We start from the raw sequence: 17,768 nt of genomic DNA, 5'->3' as shown, positions 1-17,768 counted from the left end.
GGTGTGTTGTGTACATGTGCAGTACACATATGAACATGCACATGTACCGATGCTCACTCACCCACGTGTGTACAGTACACATACAAACGTGAACACGTACAGATGCGCACTCACCCCGTGTGTATATACACGTGCACACACACCTGTACACAGTGTGCATGCATGCACATTCCATGAAGGGTGGGCACTCAACTGAGAGGCTGCAGGGCCCTCGGGCTTGCCCCGATTGGCATCATCGCTGTTTGCTGAGTAGGGAAAACCTCTGATGTGCCCATCCTGGATTTTATCGTTGACCATTGCTCTCGGAAGTTAATGTTTGAACCTGGCCATAAAGAAATCGACAGCTACTGACCTATGGCCGATATTTGAAAGGGAAGAAGCCCCTATAAAGCTGCAGAAGTGAGCAGCCCAGCCAGCAGTGTCAGTGGGCACAGGGAGCTTCACCGCCACCATGAACTTCTCCGGCAAGTACCAGGTGCAGAGCCAGGAGAACTTCGAGCCCTTCATGAAGGCAATTGGTGAGTGCTGGACGGGTGGTGAGTCTGATCCTGCTGGGGTGGCTCCAGGGCCTGAGGCTGAGATGGAGGAGAGGCTGAGGCACACTGGACTAGGGTCAGTCAGTGGTCTTTTGCGATCTTTTGCCACTTGCACTGTGACTCCCTGGACAAGGCCACCCATGGCCAGTGAAAAGAGAGCTGATCTGGACTGAAGCTCATGTTCTCTGGAACTTCACTGTGTGAGCCTGTCCATCCATCCATCTATCCACCCATCCATCTACCCACCCACCCATCCACCTACTCATCCACCCATCTACCCACCCACCCACCCAACCACCCATCCATCTACCCACCCACCCATCCACCTACTCATCCACCCACCCACCCATCTACCCACTCATCCATCCATCTACTCATTCACCCATCCACCTACTCATCCACCCATCTACCCACCCACCCACGCACCCATCCATCCACCTATCCATGCATCTACCCACCCACCCACCCAGCCACCCAGCCATCCCTTCATCCCTTCATGCCAGCCTTGGTTCCAGGCCAGCCACATATCAAGCTCTGTGCTGGACAGATAATCAAGGAGTCAGATGACAATGAGCCACATTTCCAGGGCGCAGTTTAGAGAGCAGAGATGAATGTGAGCAGGTGCCCCCTGCTGTGTAGGACACCGTGCCTAGCCAGGATCCTCAATGCCCCACCAATCTCACAAACTGCTGAGATGGGCACAGTGAGTTCCCCATTTCACAGTGGAGGCAACTGAGGCTGAGAAAGGCTGGGTAGTTGTGGCCAGGGTCACATGGTGGGAAGGGTTTGGGTGGGACTGGAAGTAGGTTCTGGGCCCAGAGGCCTGCGTTAACTCCTTGGCCTCCCCAGGTCCAGGAGGGTGTGGAGGGAGGCTGAGCCTTGGAAAATGAGCAAGTGCCACCAGGGGCTGGGGAGGACGCCTGCTTGGCGGGGGTAGCCTGGAGAGGAGGGTGCAGCAGGAAGGGGGAGGGTGCTGGGGGAGGGACAGGAAAGGAGGCCTCCAGGAACCCCCAGAGCCCCCATTTGCAGCAGGTCCCACACCTGTGTGTCCAAATGCCCACCCATACCAGGAGTGCCACCCTGCTGCAGGAGGTGCCCCGCACCCGACTCTATAAGGAACAGCTTTGCCCACGCTGCCCAACTGTGCCTGGTCTGGCCTGGGTGTCCATAGCCCCCGCCACCTCAGGAGCGACTTGGTCTGGAGAACAGAGGCTCTGGTGCCTCAGGGTGTGGAGGGTGGGCTGCGTACACTCCAAGAGCCAAGTAAAGGGGGAGTGGCCGTGAGTGGGAGGCAGGGAGCCGCAGAGGGAAGGTTCCAGGCACAGGAGTATCCTCTATGAATGAACTGGCAAGATGGCAGCAGGCCCAGCACCACCCACCTTCCCTTTGGAGGCCAAAGCGCCATGCTCTCAGGCCTCGGGGGTCAGCACTGTCCTGCCCCCATGTCAGTCTCTCTCTGCCCAGCTTTGCATTCCACCCTGCCGTCTCTAAGCCTCCCAGTTCCCCAGGTCTGCCCGATGACCTCATCCAGAAGGGGAAGGACCTCAAGGGGGTGTCGGAGGTGGTGCAGAACGGGAAGCACTTCAAGCTCACCATCACCACCGGCTCCAAGGTGATCCAGAACGAGTTCACCCTGGGGGAGGAGTGCGAGCTGGAGACCATGACCGGGGAGAAGGTCAAGGTAAGAGGCACCCCTGCAGCCACCTCTGCCTCCGAGGCTTCCTGCCTGAGCCTCCCGGTTCCCACTGCGGGCACCCCATGAGGGGAGGGCAGCAGATGGCCCTGGGGAAGCCCATTTCATATTCCCTGGCCCATCCCGGGTGCTCGGCCACATGGGAAGCCCGCTCAGAGCATGACTCTGAGGCTCTCCTTCTCCAGGCCCAACACCCCTGGCTCTCGAGAGCCTCGGAGGAGCCCAGCAGGCATTAGTGAGGCCCTTGATGAGCCCAGAGGGTGTGGGGAAGGTCTCCAGAGGTGCCGGCAGCACAGGACCACAAGCCTCGGCAGGAGCGCAGGCCCGGCTTTGCCCGACCTTGGCTCCCACATGACACAGGCTGCCAACCTGGGGTGCGACGGGAGCTGGGCAGGGCCGTGTGCATGCCGTGGTGCCTGTCCTATGGCACCATCTCCATGGGCCTCTGAGGTGCCCCACAGGACCATGTGCACCCGGTGGAGCCAGAGCCACCGAGCCTGTCTCCTCTGCTCCCAGGTGTCCCTGTGCCTCTCCCAGCTGCCTCCACCTCTGCCCTGCAGACGTGATGTGTGAGCCAGGAGGGGATTCCGGAGCTGCAGGCCCACAGGGTCCCCTCAGGCCTTTCCATTGGAACGCTTTGAGGCCAGAGCTTCACCTTGGCCAGCATCTTCTGCTCCTGGCTGGGTTTCTGTGTTACCTCTTCCGGCATGCCTAAGGCTCGGAAGGAGGGCTACAGGAGAAAAGAGGAATGTTCTGGAAGGATGGGTACATGCCAAAGCAAGCCACGTGTTCTCTCAGCTGGCCAGCGCTGTGAATTTGGCCTCCCTCCACCAGCTTGGAGAATTGGGACCTTAGTTGATTCTATCCTAGCATTTGTGTTTGGGAACACTTAGGTCCTGGGGTCTTTCTGGGTCAATGCCACAGAATGCACTTCCGGCCGCACGGTGCTGGCTCCTCTCTCCTTCTGAAGTGCACCTCGCTCCTTGGAGCCCGAGAGGCCGCTGGGAGCACAGGGCCGGGAGTTTGGGTGTTTGGAAGCTGACCCTGTGCAGGGGAGCCAGGCTCATGGCAAGGGTCTTGCCCACTCCCAGACCCCTCCTCACAGGCCCTCTCCGTCTCCTGCAGACAGTGGTCAACATGGAAGGTGACAACAAGCTGGTGACAACTATCAAAAACATCAAGTCTGTGACTGAACTCAACGGTGACATCATCACCAGTGTGAGTTGGTGCTCGGGGCTTCGGCTCCCAGTGCTGGGAGAGGAGAGGTGGGGGTGAGGATCTGCTCAGGGTCCCCCACCCTGCCAGCCTGGCCCCAAGTCTCCAAGTGTGCTGCTGCTGTCAGTGTCACCTTCCACTCCTGGAGGAGCCCTTACGCACAGGTGGTTCGCACACAGGTCAACAGCAGCGTTTCTAGATGGGGAGCCGCAGCAGCATGGAGCTAAGGGCAGGGGTCGCTGAACTGGTGCCTGAACACCCAAACCTTTGGCGTGAGGGAGGAGCTGGGGACAGAGGCACAGCTCACCTCCTCCTGTCCCCGCTGGGAGGAAATGCAGCCAGTCTGCGGGTGTCCCTCTGCTGGCCTCTGGACTCCTGGAGCCACCCTTCCCAAGGAAACAGCAGCCACACACCTCGAGGCTGTGGCCGAGTTAGGCTTCTTCATTGCCTTTCCTGTTTTATGGCCTCTCGGAGGTTCAGAGCAGCAGCCCTGCCTCCTGCCAGCACTAACCCACAAGCCCTGGGGGCGAGTTGATGCAGCTGATGGGCGGTGCCCTCAGGGGTGAGGCACCCCAGTACCTGGCGTTGGCCAGCCTCCCCAGCACAGGCTGCATCTGCCTGTCGCTCTGCAGTGTTGCCCCCAGCACGAGGCTCAAGGAGCTGCAGAAGGAGGCTGCCCAGGAGGCTGTCCCCAACCCAAGAGCCACAGCCCTCAAGCAGGACTTGCAGGGCAGAGGAGGGCAGTGGAGCTGAGCCGCCAGGACTGAGCCCCCGCCAGCAGCCTTACATAACCTCTGTCTGGCCTCATCCTCGGGTCTCCTGAGGGGAGGCAGGACAAGGGACTCACTAGTCAGGCTAACCTGTCCAGGGCCATCCTTCCAGGGCTCCCATTCAATCAGCAGCAGCCCCTCCCTGCTGCCCAAGTTCAGGAGCTCCTTTCATCACCTGCTAGGTCACCACCACTGTCACGTTCCAGAGTGCCCACAGGGCGGAGGGCACGTCCTTTCATAACACAGAACTCACTGTCACTGCCCCACTCAGCCCTGGGCAGAAAGTGGTAAGGGCCACCATGCTCCTGGCCAGTTGCTCCATGTGTCTGTGTACATGTGTCCTTGACACTCAGAGCATGTGTTTGGTGCATAATAGGTACTCAGTGAAATCTTGGGAAATTTGATTGGATTAGGCTGGTTTGGGTGGTCTTGCTATAACAGCCATCGATGTACAAGATAATTCAGTAAATGGCAGGACAGATCTCCACACCAAAAGGGAAGTGATGAAGGCTGGCACAGGGTTTTAGGACAAACTGCCAGTGCTTCCTCCGGTCCCACAGAAAACAGCGGGATCTTTGAGTTGTTTGTTTCACATGTCGGCATATCCTAGGCTATTTTGGGAACTTGGTTTTTGTTTTATTTTGTTACAATTTAACATCAGGTGAACAATTCATGTTTTCTTTTTCTGGCTTTCAGACCATGACTGTGGGTGACATTGTCTTCAAGAGAATCAGCAAGAGAATATAGACAAGTCTGCATTTTATATTCTTTTACTGTGTAAAATTAATGTAATAAAGTGAAGTTTGTTTTAAAAATGATTTTTCTTCTTGATGGTCTGGATGACTCCTAGTCACCCATGAGCCACCTATGAGCCACCTACGATCATGATCCCCAGGTTCCACCCCACCAGCTCAGGACCGGAGGGCAGGTCTCACCCTGCACTGTAGACCTCAGCCTGCCCTCTCCGATGTCCCTGACAGGAACTCCAGGTGTGCCGCATCTGTAGGGTGGCCCTGGCACAGCCCTCCCCAGCCAGCCCCATGGGCAAGGAGCTGGAGAAAGAGGGTGTGCAGTGGGCTTGTCCTGAGTGTGGCTCCCTGAAGGGATAGGGGCAAGAGCACTGGGCAGACACAGGACAGCTCTACTCATGAGATCAACCAGACCTGCAAGTCAATGGGGAGGTGGGTCGAGGACGTGAATAGGCTGCTCACACATGAAATACATCTGTTTCCATAGTAACTATGGAGGAGGTACCCAAATAAAAGTCAATAGTAAAAAGAAACACCCAAGCTATGTAACCACTTGGGCACAGGCCCTGCCTTCGATGGCAGGTGAACACTGTGAGGCCCATACAGAGCCACTTGACAGTATCCCTGATCACATTGAAAACAATGTGATCCCTAAAACCTAGCAAGGCCACTGTCCTAGGGCTTCTTACACACGTGCTATACACAGGCATGAAGAGACACACAGATGCAGAAACCTAAAGTTGTAAATAAATGCTCACTGCTAAACAAGAACAGAACTGTGGTCCAGGCATGCCCTGAAATAACCCACAATACATTAAATGCACAAGGTAGGTCTACATGTACAGCATAGAAATGTCCCTTAAGATAAAGCACATTGTTTAAAAAGCTAGTTTTGTAACAATGTTGACAATATCATTTCTGTAAATTTTGCTAAAACATGAAACAAAGCTATAGGTGAACACTGGGAAACCTCTAGTTAGTTGCAACACTGGATAAAAGCCATGACCTCTAGGGTGGAACAAATTTGAAAGTCAAAAGCTTTTTGCCTGATTTACATTGTATGAATCTTTTGCAAGTAAATGATTTTTTGGAACCATTTTTTAGAGGGCAATGAACTTAACAAGCATATGCCTTAAGAAAAAATTCTGGGCTTGAAGATGTAACTGTAGCTAATTGCTCCATGACTTTAGACCTCGGTATTCTCACTGTGAAATGGGCAGCAAGAGACCTTCTCTAGAGCTTTTGCAAGAAGCCCATGAATTGGTGCACACCAAAGGCCATCAGAGTAAAGCAGGACACTGTTGCCATTGGATTCCTCGGGGAATGTCGCTGGGTTTGGTAAGAGCATTAGCAGCAACTGTGCAGCACAGGAATTAACCTCTGAGAGCAGACGCAGAAGCTGAGAGAAGAGGTTCATCCACAGCCCCAAGGGGCGGTGGCACTGAGATTCTGGATCTCCAGCCGCAGGAAGAGAGAGTAGCCAAGTACTCTGAGCAAACCTCCAGGACTACACAAAATTCCGCGGCTCCTAGCGAGGCTCCTCCCTGAGAACTCATTTGGGGGAAGATCGCTATTATGACTTGGACTGAAAAGGAGATTTAATTTTAGAAGCGAATTTGGGTTTTTACAGATGCCCAGAAGACCCTGGGCTGGAAATCTGCTTTACACAAATTGGCTCAACAGCAGTGGGTAAGGTGGGCTGTTTTTGCCCCGACCTCTCGGGCCCCTTGCCTGCGCTGCGGTCCTCCCGCCGACAGGGGGCGCTTGCCGCAGATGCCGTGCCAGGTGTCTGCAGGTGCGATGCGGTCTACACCTGCAGCAGTCTACATCCACCCAGAAGAGTGCTTCCCCTTTTCAAAACACGGATTGGGTTAGAGGAAATGATTCATGGGATGGGGAGGAGAAGGAAGTCTAGCTTTAAAAACTACTCTGAGACAGGAGTGGTGGCCCACCCTTGTAATTCCATGGCTTGGGAGCTGAGACAGGAGGATCAAAAGTTCGAGGCCAGCCTCAGTAGTTTAGCAAGGCCCTAAGCAACTTAGTGAAACCCTGTCTCAAGATAAAATTTTTAAAAAAGGGTTGGTGATATGGCTCAGTGGTAAAGCACCCCTGGGTTAAACCCCTAGTACTGAGAGCAGGGGGTGGGGGCGGGGGGAACCTATCCTTAATTACTCCCCTAAAATTGCACAATCTAGCACAGCAGCCACTGATTGCTTTGACTATTCAAACATAAACGGAAATTAAATAAAATAAAAGATTCCGTCCGAGTCAGACTCAAGTGCTCAGCAGTCAGGAGTCCCTAGTGATGACTGTTTGGGGCGGAAAAATTATCCATCATCACTGCTCCAAGGTCCTTAGAAGCCACACCTGTTTGCTTGGAAACATAAAGGGCTTAAAGGGCTTTGTCGATTGCTGTAACACAAAAACTCAAAGTGCCCACTGCTCAGTAATTAGCAAATTCATCCATCCATCATACACATTTCCCAGGCACCTGTCCTGCTCCAGGGCCTGGGCCAGGTTTTGGGGTGAGAACAGCCCCACCCTCCAGGAGTTCACAATCAGAGGGGAGGCAATGCCTGGGGGTGATGTTCTGGGGTGGGGGGGGGCAGTGGAGCTGGAGCTCAAGGTCAGGGAACAGGGCATCATCCTCCAGGCAGCCCTTCAGCAGAGGACCTACTGGAGCACAGGCAGGGAGTGTGTGTGGAGAGAAGAGGGTGGATAGAGGGATGAACCACCTCCTGTGATGCCACACATGGGGGCAGGTGGAGCAACAACGTCAGAGGCTCCTCCCAAGGAACAGTCACGTCAGTCACGGTCAGGGAGTGGAGTGGGTAGAGAGAAGTCTACTCATCCGAGGCCCCAACAGCAAACGCTAGAGTGGACAAGAGCCATTTCAGTAGAGGGTCAGGGGCAGTGGAGGGGCAGGGGCAGTGGAGGGGCAGGGGCAGTGGAGGGGCAGGGGCAGTGGAGGGGCAGGGGCAGTGGAGGGGCAGGGGCAGTGGAGGGCAGGGTGGGGCCAGGCTGCAGTGGGCTCCACAGAAATGCAGAGGGAGGAAAAGCAGATAGACTACAACTAAAAGAACCCTCGCCATGGAGACCAAGGGTCTTGGAGGTCCAAGAGTCCTGATCTGAAGATGCAGAGTGGTGAGGAGTGGCAGGACCCTGGAGGGAGGGGAACCAGCATGGAGCAGGTCCCAGGGTCACAGGAAGACCAGGGCTCCAGGGCACAGGAGCAGTCTAGCTCTGGAGGAGAGAGGGAAGGAGGATCACAGACACACAGAATTCACCAAGACAACAGCTTCAGGAAGACGGGGAGGAAAAAAATGACCCGGGACATGGGAGACAACCAGTGGGTGGGCAGAAAACATGGCCCAGAAAGGAAGAGGGCTGGGGAGGTTTCCATCCAGGAGGAAGAGGGGGTCATTCGAATGTGCCAGTGGAGCGTGGCCTCCTGGTCTGCGGAATGGGGATTGAAAGAACTGCCAGTCTTCCTATAGAACCTTCCAGAGAAGAGAGTGTCCTTGAAGAAGAGCCAAATGTCAGGGACTAATATTCTGCAAAGAGTGGCCTTTTGCAGAGTTTTCAGCCACTAGATGATGTTCAGAGGGAGGCAGTGGGTTGTCCTGGGGCTGGAGCAGGGGTGGAGGAAAACCCGGAGCTTGTGGAGCTCACTTGACTCCATGAGGCTGGGTGGAGTTCTGGGGTCAGTGGTAGTAGCCCAAGGTTGCATAGAAGTCTGTGAACATCCCTAAGACCCCGGAGTTTGTTCCGGGGTCTCAGAAAACATTGGTGAGAAATTTGAAGTCTCAGAAGATAATAGGCCATTCTTGGAATAGGACAATTCTCAAGACCTACACTTTTTGATGGAAATAACAAGAGTCTCCCAGGAAATCAGGACACACTGGTCACACCTCTGAAGAGGTGCACAGGTGTTCCTTCTGGTGAGAAGAGCAAGAACCCAGGGCACGGACAGAAAAAGAAATTCAGCAAGGGAAGTAATTACTCAGCCCTCTGACGGAGCCCCTTGGGACAATGAAGGAGTCTGAGCTGAGAAAGACCACCCAGGCACACAGAGCCAAACCCCCAGGTACACCTCTGCTGGACCCAGGGCCATCGGGTGCATGTCTCCTCCCTTCTCTCCCAGGTGCACCCTGGGAAGGCTTCTTCAGTCCTACTAGGTCAATGGTGAGAAAAATCCAGATATTGTCCCCGCAGCTCTCACATCACAAGGAGGCACCAGGCTGGGTGCTAAGGTGGGGAGATATTCCCTCTGTGTATCTAGAATTATTTCTAAAATTACACTTGGAACCCAGACCCAGAATTGAGATCTGAGGTGGCTTGGGCAAGGCCCTGCCTCTTTTTGCATGTGTACCCTTCTGAATGGGCTTCAGGTCTCTGAGTGGGTCCTAAAGGGCCTAACAGCCATTCCTCAGAATCCCACCAGCCTGAGGAAGCCGGACAGCACTCACCCGAGTTGCCAAACGCTGACGATTCCAGCCCCGGGGGAAACCAGCAGCCCCAGAGACACTTGCACAAGTAGGTGAGCAGCCAGGAGACTCCAGGTGCCTGCCACCCTCAGCCTGGCACCATGGCCCCATGGCACGCCCCCACACACACCAGGTGCACACACACCAGACACATCCCTCCCCTGCACCCCCTCCACGTGGTTCACCACTGCGTTCAGGATGACACTGGGCTTTAATTGATCACTTATATTTGTCTCCCTCCTACACTGGGGGCTCCATTACCAGACCCTAGGGCCCAGCACCAGCGCGTACCTACAGGTGTCAGGCTGGGAGACAGTGTCAAACTCACTGGAAAAGCTGAACTGAGCCCGAATGACAAGGTGAACAAAGGGCAGGATGTCCCCACAAGGCTGAGCTTGCTCACCAAGGGTCTCTGCAAAGACCTGCTGCCTCCAGAGCCCCTCCCCGCGGCCTGCCCCTGCCCCAGGTCCTCAGGGCTTCTTGTGGAACAGAGCTGGGGCTGGCTCCGCGCTGGGCTCGGCCATGACCTGCATGGGCTGGTTGTTCAGAGCTGCTTCTCGCATCTTGTGGTACATGAACTCGTTCTGGCGGAACATGCGCAGCTCCATCTCCGTCTGCACCCGCATGGCCTGTGGGACACATCCACAGTGAACGGTGGGGACGGCCCAGGACACTTGAGGGAGCTCTGCCCTCCACCTCAGCAGTGGGCAGTTAGTGTGGAGGCGGCGTGGCCCCGAGGGAGTAGTCGAAGGGACTGTTTCCACCAGAGAATGCTTGCCCTCAGGACCTGTCAAGTAGGGACCCAGACTTGGGTCCCTCACTTATGCTGTGAGACCTCAGGCAAGTGACACAACCACTTCAGTCCTCAATCTTGTCCAGGACACAGATGAGATCCCTTTGTTCCTTATAGTAGGTTTGGAAGATCATGGAGTATGGCACACGAGAAAGCCCAGTCCCTCCACGAGTCAGGACATCTGTGGTTTCACTGGAAACCACAGTGAATCAGACTGACAGAGACTCTGCCTGGACAAGCTTAGTGTCTGGACAGACAGCTAGTCACCTCCGCTCCCCGCTGTCACTTGCTCCCTGAATCCATGTTCAGAGCTAGCATATCCTGTCTCTTATAGATGAGGATCTGGGGGTCTGAGAAGTCAGGGACACCCCACCTGAGGTCACACTAGTCCTAGTGTCAAGGCCACTCTGCAACACTTGAGGTCACAGTGTGAAGACATGAAGTGTACCTGCTTTCCCTGGACGAAGTCACCTGAGAACAGTCCTGTCACTCAAATAAACAGCAGGGAAACAGCAGATAGTAAAACTGTGCCCCTGGTCCCTTGCGCCTTTAAGCACTGACTTGCTGAACCCACACCACGACACCATCCTGGTCCCTACCACACAGAGGTGGAGCCGGCCAGGTGTCACTGCCATCACTGTGTGGAGGAGCACAGCTGGAGAGAGCAGAGGCTGGGATTCCGCCCCGGAGTCAGACTCCAGAGGCGAGTTCCAAGCTCCATGTGTAAATGGCTGTGCATACACCACGGTCCGGCTTCTCAGTCCAGCCGCGGCCATCACAAGCCCAGTACTCAGGCTTCATCCTTGCCATCACCCCTCAGTCACTACAGACAGAGCCCCCTCCCAGGGCCCAGGGGTTCCTGGATATGAAACAAGGGGGTGACAAAGCATTTCTGCACCCTCCCTTTCTGGTCCCTCCAGATATCAGGACTCCCCTAGGGCCAGGTCCACCTGAACTAGGCCTTTACCCCTCAGGGAGCTCAGAGGCCGAGGCCCAGCCCTCAGGCACTACTTGCCTCCAGGTCTTTGGTGATGGGGTGGGAGGGCCCGTGAGTCACCAGGAGGATGGCGTAGGCTTTGCAGATCATCCCATGCCCCACCTCAATGTGACCAGCGTGCCAGTTGGTCAGGCCTGCCCGCATCACGGCCATGCCCAGTTGGGCATTGTTGGGGTGGTAGAGCTTCCTGCAGGGGGACAGAAGATAACAAGACATGACCCTAAGCCCTCCTACTCCCACCTGTCTCCTAGTGGCTCAGAAAGAACCTTCAGTGCTCAGGCCTGTCTGCCCCTCCTGCAAGTCTGTGAGGCCTCCCTGGTCAGCTGGGCGGGACTGAGGGGTACAGGGAGCTGTGGGAGCTGGGACTCCGGCCTGAGCCCCAGAGCCACATCCTCATGAGAAGGCCCAGGATGGCACTCTGAGCTAGAACAGGGGGAGCTGGGGCCCTTGGGGGCACTCAGGCCCTCCTAGGAAAGTGACAGGAATAACTAGAGCGTCCTTCTCAGGACAGCTGGTGGTTGTGCTCCTCTGGGAGGCTCCCTCCTGCCCACTGGGCAGTGGGCGGCGTGTCTAACAGGTGGCCTCCTCTGGAAGACTTTCTCGTTTGTCCAGAAATGCAAACCCACCGGCTCATGGGGACAAGGAAGTGAAGGGTGGTCACTACTGCTCGGAGCCCATGTAGAAAGGCTGGAGGGAAGGAGATGTGGGTGGCCCACAGAGGCCGTGGGTGAGGAGGTGCAGCACCTGCGCCCTGTGTGCCATTTGGAGGAGGTCTCAGGAGACCGTCCTGGGTCGGCGATGATCACCTACATGTAGCCGTCCACCATCCGCCTGGCATAGTGGGAGGCCTCGTCGAAGGCCTGGAGGTAGGAGAGGACCTCAGAGACAACACTCAGCAGCCGCAACGTGTAGAGGTTGGTATCAGCAAACACTGGCTCCTGCTTCTGCAGAGCCTCTCGGCACAGCCTCACCACCTGGAACAAGACACGGTCCACCGTCACCACTACCCCAGAGCCGGAGCCTCAGTCACACGGGAGCATCCCGAGAACCCTGGACCTCTTTTAAGGCTGGGGAAGCTGCTGACAGAAGTGAGGCAGCCGAGTTTGTGACTGGGCTAAGATGCGGGGGTGAGAGTGTAACCACGGGACACACCAATGACAGAAGGAGTGGGCAGCTTTTAAATCTGTGGGCAGCAGAGAGCTGTGAAAGCTGTGTACATATGTGTGTGTATACGTGTATACATGTGCATACAAAGACATACACGTGCAAATATGTGCACATGTACAAATACAGACAGGTGACAGGTTCATGACAGATTTGTCCCACGGCAATGCAATGACATGGGTACTACCAGTATTCCCAATTTACTAGAGGAAAAAACTGAAGCACAGAGAAGGTAAGTACTTTGTCAAAGTCACACAGGTAGTGAGATCAAAGATTCGAACCAAGCAGTTGAGCTCCATCTTTTCAACCCTTCTTGTGATTCTCCACATGGGTTGTACTTTGGAATATCTGGAAAGCTTTTTTAAAATGCTGATGCCCCCCCCCAAAAAAAAAGACTCTACCCCAGACTAATTGATACCAAATATCTGGGAGAAAGATGTGGAATGTGCAGTTTGTGGGAGGCGCTGGGGGTCCTTCTGCCCAGTGAGGCTGAGCAAGTTGATAGATATGTACAAGATGATGGGCAAAGAAGGCGGTTCCCTGGGAGGCCAGAGACCTACTGGGAGGACGCTGCCTTGGTGGGGGCAGGCTTTCCCACAGCTCATGCGTAGACACAAGCTGAGACTGCACCTCACAAACCCAGAGTGTCTCTCGGTTGGGTTGTCATTATCCTCCTCCTCCCTGGATGCTCTCATGGGGAAGGGCTGCCAGTTCTCTCCATTTCAAAACTAGCCGAGCTCTGAGGCTTCCCCAGAGCCTGGGAGCAAATGGTTGTGGGGTGGCAACCGGGAGCTGCGACCAGCCCGTCCTGCAGGAAACCCTCTCCAATCCGAGGGGCAGTGGGCAGCCCGAAGTTGGCTCTGCCAAGTTTGAATGAAGACAAAGTAGAAATGAAGAGGAGACAAGAATCCAGAGAAAGAGAACCCGCCTGCTGCTCACTCCCGGCTCACGCCCTGACGCGGCTTTCCAAGCTGTGCACAACACTGGGCATCGACTCTCCCCACCCGACAGGATTCCAAGGAGGCAAGGACTGTGTCGTGTTGGTGACCCCAGGGAGGGCTCTGCACGTGCAATGACTGAGTTAGCAGAGGCCGAGGAGGAGAAGAGGGAGAAGGAAGAGAACCCACCCCCACGGTACCGCGCCCTAGTGCCACGCAAACCTGTCCACACGCCCCAGTGGCTTAATGAGCTCGGAAGAATATCCTTGTTAGAGTCTGTAAACAAGTCAGGATGGTGCCAGGGGGAGTGGTTTGTGAGGTGGTGCCAGTGAGCCATTAAGTGTGTAGATTCCTTATTGGTTGACTGCTGTATCTAGTTTATGTTAATTAAGATAAGCTGTGTGGAATGTATATATACCCCTCCTGTCCTACAATAAATGGCTCCCACTCCTGCTGTATCAATCTACACAAGTTGCTCGTCACCCCCCGGTTATTTTGCTGCAGCCGGACTGTGGCACATCCTGACCCTGATCTCTGTTCTGCAGACTGGGTGACTGGCATCTCAGGGGGTAGACTCAGCTGTCCAGGATAATTCAAAGCCACTTCACTGCAGCCCAGTGTTGGGCCGTGGGCCTCAGCTTCAGCTGCACATTGAAATTGCTGGAGAACTTTGAAAATCTTACTGTCTGGGTCTCACTCCCAGAGATTCTGCTGAAATTGTCCTGGGCCAGGGTCTGGGCATCAGGACTTTTTGAAGGTGATTCTAGTGTACAGCCCCCTCTCTAGTGAGAGCCCCCAGTGCCTCCAAAGGCACAACTGAATTTTGGTTGGCGGAGACTAGAAACTGTGGCCATTCAAGCACTCAATTACTCAGAGCAAGAGGCCATTCCCATGAGTCAACTATCATCACCATCCCACCTCCAATGGCCCTGAGCTGTCCTACAGCCCCAGACACATCTGTCAAGCTGCCCCTGCTCTGCTCAGACCCAGTTCCCGTGAGCTGAAGGGTCGCTGAGAACACAACCCTAGCAGGTACTAAAGGGTTAGGAGCAAGAAAAGCCCTGGTCTCAATCAAGGGACATCTGCAGAAGAGCAGCCCTTCCCCACTCCTCCCCAGCCCAGCCCTAGAGCAGTGGCCTCTCACCTCATGGTACAGACCCTCGGAGCGAGCCTTGTGTATTTTTTCCAACGTGTCCTTGGAGAATTGTATCATCTCCTTCACAGCTTCCTGAGAGGGCTAGAAAAGAGGGACGTGGAGTTGGAGGCCCCCTCCAGGGAAAGCCCACTCTGTTGATGGCTGCCAGCGGAGGTAGATGAGGCCACCGAGATCAGTGCCTTCCTGGTTCTAAACTCTGGGTCCTGAGGTTCTGTCAGGATTCCTGCAGCTTCTCTGCCTTGCTTTCTGCTAGCTAGTGATCCCTAGTCCTGGCTCCCGGTGAGCTGTGGCCAGGAGCAGAGCCTGGCGCTGGTCCCTGTCAGGTGTTCTCTGAATTTTGGATTCTGATCTATCACCCAAAACATTGGCCACTCATCCACTAGCCCACCTTCACCGGCATGCTCTGCACGTTCTGGAGGCAGCCTGGGGCGAGGACTGAGCCGGCAGCATTGGACTCCAGTTCACCGGGGGTCTTTAAGGGGGATCCTGCGCTTCTGCCCATTCAAACCTCCCAGCGTCTTAGCACTGGCCAAGGTTGGCATCCTGACCAGAGGACGTCAGAAGGGATTTTTGCCAGCTACATCTGAAACCGAGACCCACTTGGCTTACCGCATTAATCCCACCAAAACCTATCCAAAGACGTTTTTGGTATTTGAGGCATGAAAGTACCATAATCAAGAAGCCATATCACATGAGGACACCATAATTTTGAAGGGAAAAAACCACTGAATTTGTCAAAGTCCAAAGGAGGAAGAGAAGGTACTAAATGAAGGGGGACCGGGAGGGAAAAGGGGAGGAACCAGAGAGAAGGAAAGGAACGCCCCCCCAGGGAAGAGGGGCGGGGCCAGGGAAGAGGGGCGGGGCCAGGGAAGAGGGGCGGGATCAGAGGGGAGGAGCCCCAGAAAAGCAAAGGAGCCAGGGGAGGGGCCAGGGGAGAGGGGAGGATCGTGATTTCAAAGCCAGCCTCAGCAACTTTGCAAGGCACTTAGCAACTCAACAATCTAAATAAATATAGAAAAGGGAGATGTGGCTCAGTGGTAAAGCACCCCTGGGATCAACAGGGCTAGTTCGGGGCACTCTGTTATAAGCAGCTCCAGCAAACTAGCCTGCACAGCATTGCTTGGCCCCTGGTTCTTGCCCTTTCACAAACACAGCTCATTCCACATCTGCACATAAACATCTGGCTCATTCATCTTAGTGGATTCAGGGTATTTTCTCCTTTGACTCTCTGTCTGTGGTTATTTGGGTTTTATTCAATATTCAGTGTTCCCAACAGGGCCGCCACCTACATCTTTCTTCCTTCCTGGGTCTCTGAGACCTTGGGCCAGCTCCCCTTCAGGGACCTTCCCTACACCTCTTACGAAGGCAGAGCAGGCTTTGAAGACACTCTTCCCACTGGACTCAGGACCCAGCCCTTCCCGCTTGACCACAGAGCCAGACAACGTCACTGTCGTTTTTGGTGCGTGGCTTTGCCCTGCTATTCCCACACCTGGCCACTCGGCTCCCTCCTGGTGCAGCTGAGCTCCGGACGCCCCTCCGCAAGCCTGCCCCCTCTCCATGTTGTCATCTGTGAGACCAGGAATTTCTCTGGGATAACCCAGTAACAAATCTCTTTGCCCCTTAGACCTCCATGTCTGAGAGGCTCAGGGGTATTTCACCCGCATGGAGGTGGGAGATGCGCGGAGTGCCTCTGCTCCCTTTCCTACGGCACCTTGGTTCATCCTCAAGACGACCCTTGCAGCGGGGCCTTCATTCCTGTTTCGCAGATGGGAAGACTGAGTGACTCCCCCAAACTCAGACCCCTGGTCGGGACAGCTGGGCCCTACCACCCCTTGCCACCTTCCCGGGGCCATGGGGACCTCGACTGGCTGTGAGAGCCGCCCTGGCCTGGCCCCAGGGGCAGTGGCCTGGGCCCAGCGGTGGGCTGCATGTACCTTGGGGTCTTCCTTCACTCCCAGGAAGAGGTCATCCTTCAGCCCTTTCTGGCAGTGCTCACAGGTGCAGTCGAAGTAGTACTGCTGCTTCAGCTGCTGCCTGCGCTCCTTGCTGACATTGAGGAAGTCGATGTAGGACACCGTCAGCTCCTCTCCCTCCGAGATCTTGCCCAGGGCCCGCAGCTCGATCCTAGAGCAGGTCGGAGGGGCAGGAGTCAGGAGAACCAGGCCACCCACAGAGGATCCTGCTCTCCTCGGCTCGAGGGTTAAGTCCCAGAGACTGCGCCTCCACTAGCACCCCGAGAAAGCACCCATTCCCCCCAGGAGGGGGAACGTGATCCCACACACAGTTGCTAGGTCGCTCAGTATTATAATGGTCAAATCTGCTCCATTCAGCTGATTGCCCTGGAATAGGTTCCTATAGGCTCCCAGCTGGGATGGGCCATAAAACCATACACAGCAGCCATTTCTGCAGCCACCTGTGTGAACTTAGTTACTGGTTATCTGTGACAAGGGAAGGGAGAAACAAGGAGGCAAAACCCCAAGAAAAAAGGACCTAGAAGGGATTTCTGGTTAGTTTGGAGATACTCTCAAAGACAAATACATTCCGTTACCCACAACCCTGGCACACTCTGTGTCTGACTTTAAGCCTCAGGACCTTCAGCTTTGGTCCAGTGTTCAGACCCACCCTGTGGGAGACTCATGCCCACCACTGTCACTGGACGTAGACAAACAAAGGCTGGGTCTGTAGCCTGCTCATCACTGCCTTCAGCGTTTCCCTGGAGACGCAGCATACTGGCAACAGTAGGTAGATTTCCATTCCCCCAGACCTGACCCTCCAGTACCCACCCGCTGAGCAACAATACAAAAGGTGCTCAAGGTGAAAGCCCTCTGCAGAACTGACACCCAGCAGATCCCACAGGCAGGCTGCGGCCCCACCCACCCCACCATCCACCCCTGGCATCACAAAGTCAGATGGTTATAGAGAAGTGCAAGACTGGCAACCTAGATCCCAAGCCTGGTCCAGGGCCTCACGGCCCAGGGGGAAACCACCATCCAGAGAGCAAGGGGTGGGATGCAGAGGGCTGGGGACATGCACTGCAGAGGTGGGCATGGCTTTACCACCTAGAAAGGCTATTAGGTGCTGTGTGAAAGGCAGGTCGGGACTCCAGCACCTGGAGGGGTTCCAGGCAAAGCAGCCCCTTCCATGTCTTCCAAGGTGAGTGGCAGAGACATGCCCGCCTGGCACCTGAGGTCACCACTTAAGGTGGAAACCTCTCCCCAAAGTGGACTACACCAACATGCCCCAAAATGCACTCATGTGGGTAAGAGCAGC

The 17,768-nt window shown here is 55.3% G+C and overlaps 2 protein-coding genes across 3 annotated transcripts in view; one reads left to right on the top strand and one right to left on the bottom strand.

The window, feature by feature from the left end:
• The first annotated feature begins 386 nt into the window (after positions 1-386).
• Fabp1 (fatty acid binding protein 1) lies at positions 387-8,273 on the top strand. The gene is made up of 4 exons (XM_026409480.2): positions 387-518; positions 2,045-2,217; positions 3,355-3,447; positions 4,911-8,273. Exons 1-4 carry the CDS (start codon positions 452-454, stop codon positions 4,959-4,961), a joined length of 384 nt encoding a protein of 127 aa, XP_026265265.1. The 5' UTR covers positions 387-451; the 3' UTR covers positions 4,962-8,273.
• A 1,369-nt stretch (positions 8,274-9,642) lies between these two features.
• Positions 9,643-17,768, bottom strand: part of Smyd1 (SET and MYND domain containing 1) — a 33,672-nt gene continuing 25,546 nt past the window's right edge. For both annotated transcript variants that reach the window (XM_026409475.2, XM_026409476.2), the window contains 5 exons: positions 16,433-16,622; positions 14,487-14,579; positions 12,051-12,214; positions 11,259-11,427; positions 9,643-10,079 (listed from right to left, as the gene is read on the bottom strand). In XM_026409475.2, coding sequence (XP_026265260.2) covers positions 9,921-10,079; positions 11,259-11,427; positions 12,051-12,214; positions 14,487-14,579; positions 16,433-16,622 — 775 coding nt within the window. In that variant the 3' untranslated portion in view covers positions 9,643-9,920. The remainder of the gene's footprint in view (positions 10,080-11,258; positions 11,428-12,050; positions 12,215-14,486; positions 14,580-16,432; positions 16,623-17,768) is intronic.

The sequence above is a fragment of the Urocitellus parryii genome, chromosome 12, assembly GCF_045843805.1.
Source record: "Urocitellus parryii isolate mUroPar1 chromosome 12, mUroPar1.hap1, whole genome shotgun sequence".
In the NCBI taxonomy this organism is placed as follows: domain Eukaryota; kingdom Metazoa; phylum Chordata; class Mammalia; order Rodentia; family Sciuridae; genus Urocitellus; species Urocitellus parryii.
This window is presented reverse-complemented; position numbering and strand designations above follow the sequence as displayed.

Bases quoted from the DNA above. Each gene is read 5' to 3' on its own strand.
- Fabp1 (XM_026409480.2), top strand. From the start codon at position 452: ATGAACTTCTCCGGCAAGTACCAGGTGCAGAGCCAGGAGAACTTCGAG. The intron at 519-2,044 runs GTGAGTGCTGGA...CCAGTTCCCCAG, and splicing joins GCCCTTCATGAAGGCAATTG to GTCTGCCCGATGACCTCATC. The intron at 2,218-3,354 runs GTAAGAGGCACC...CGTCTCCTGCAG, and splicing joins TGACCGGGGAGAAGGTCAAG to ACAGTGGTCAACATGGAAGG.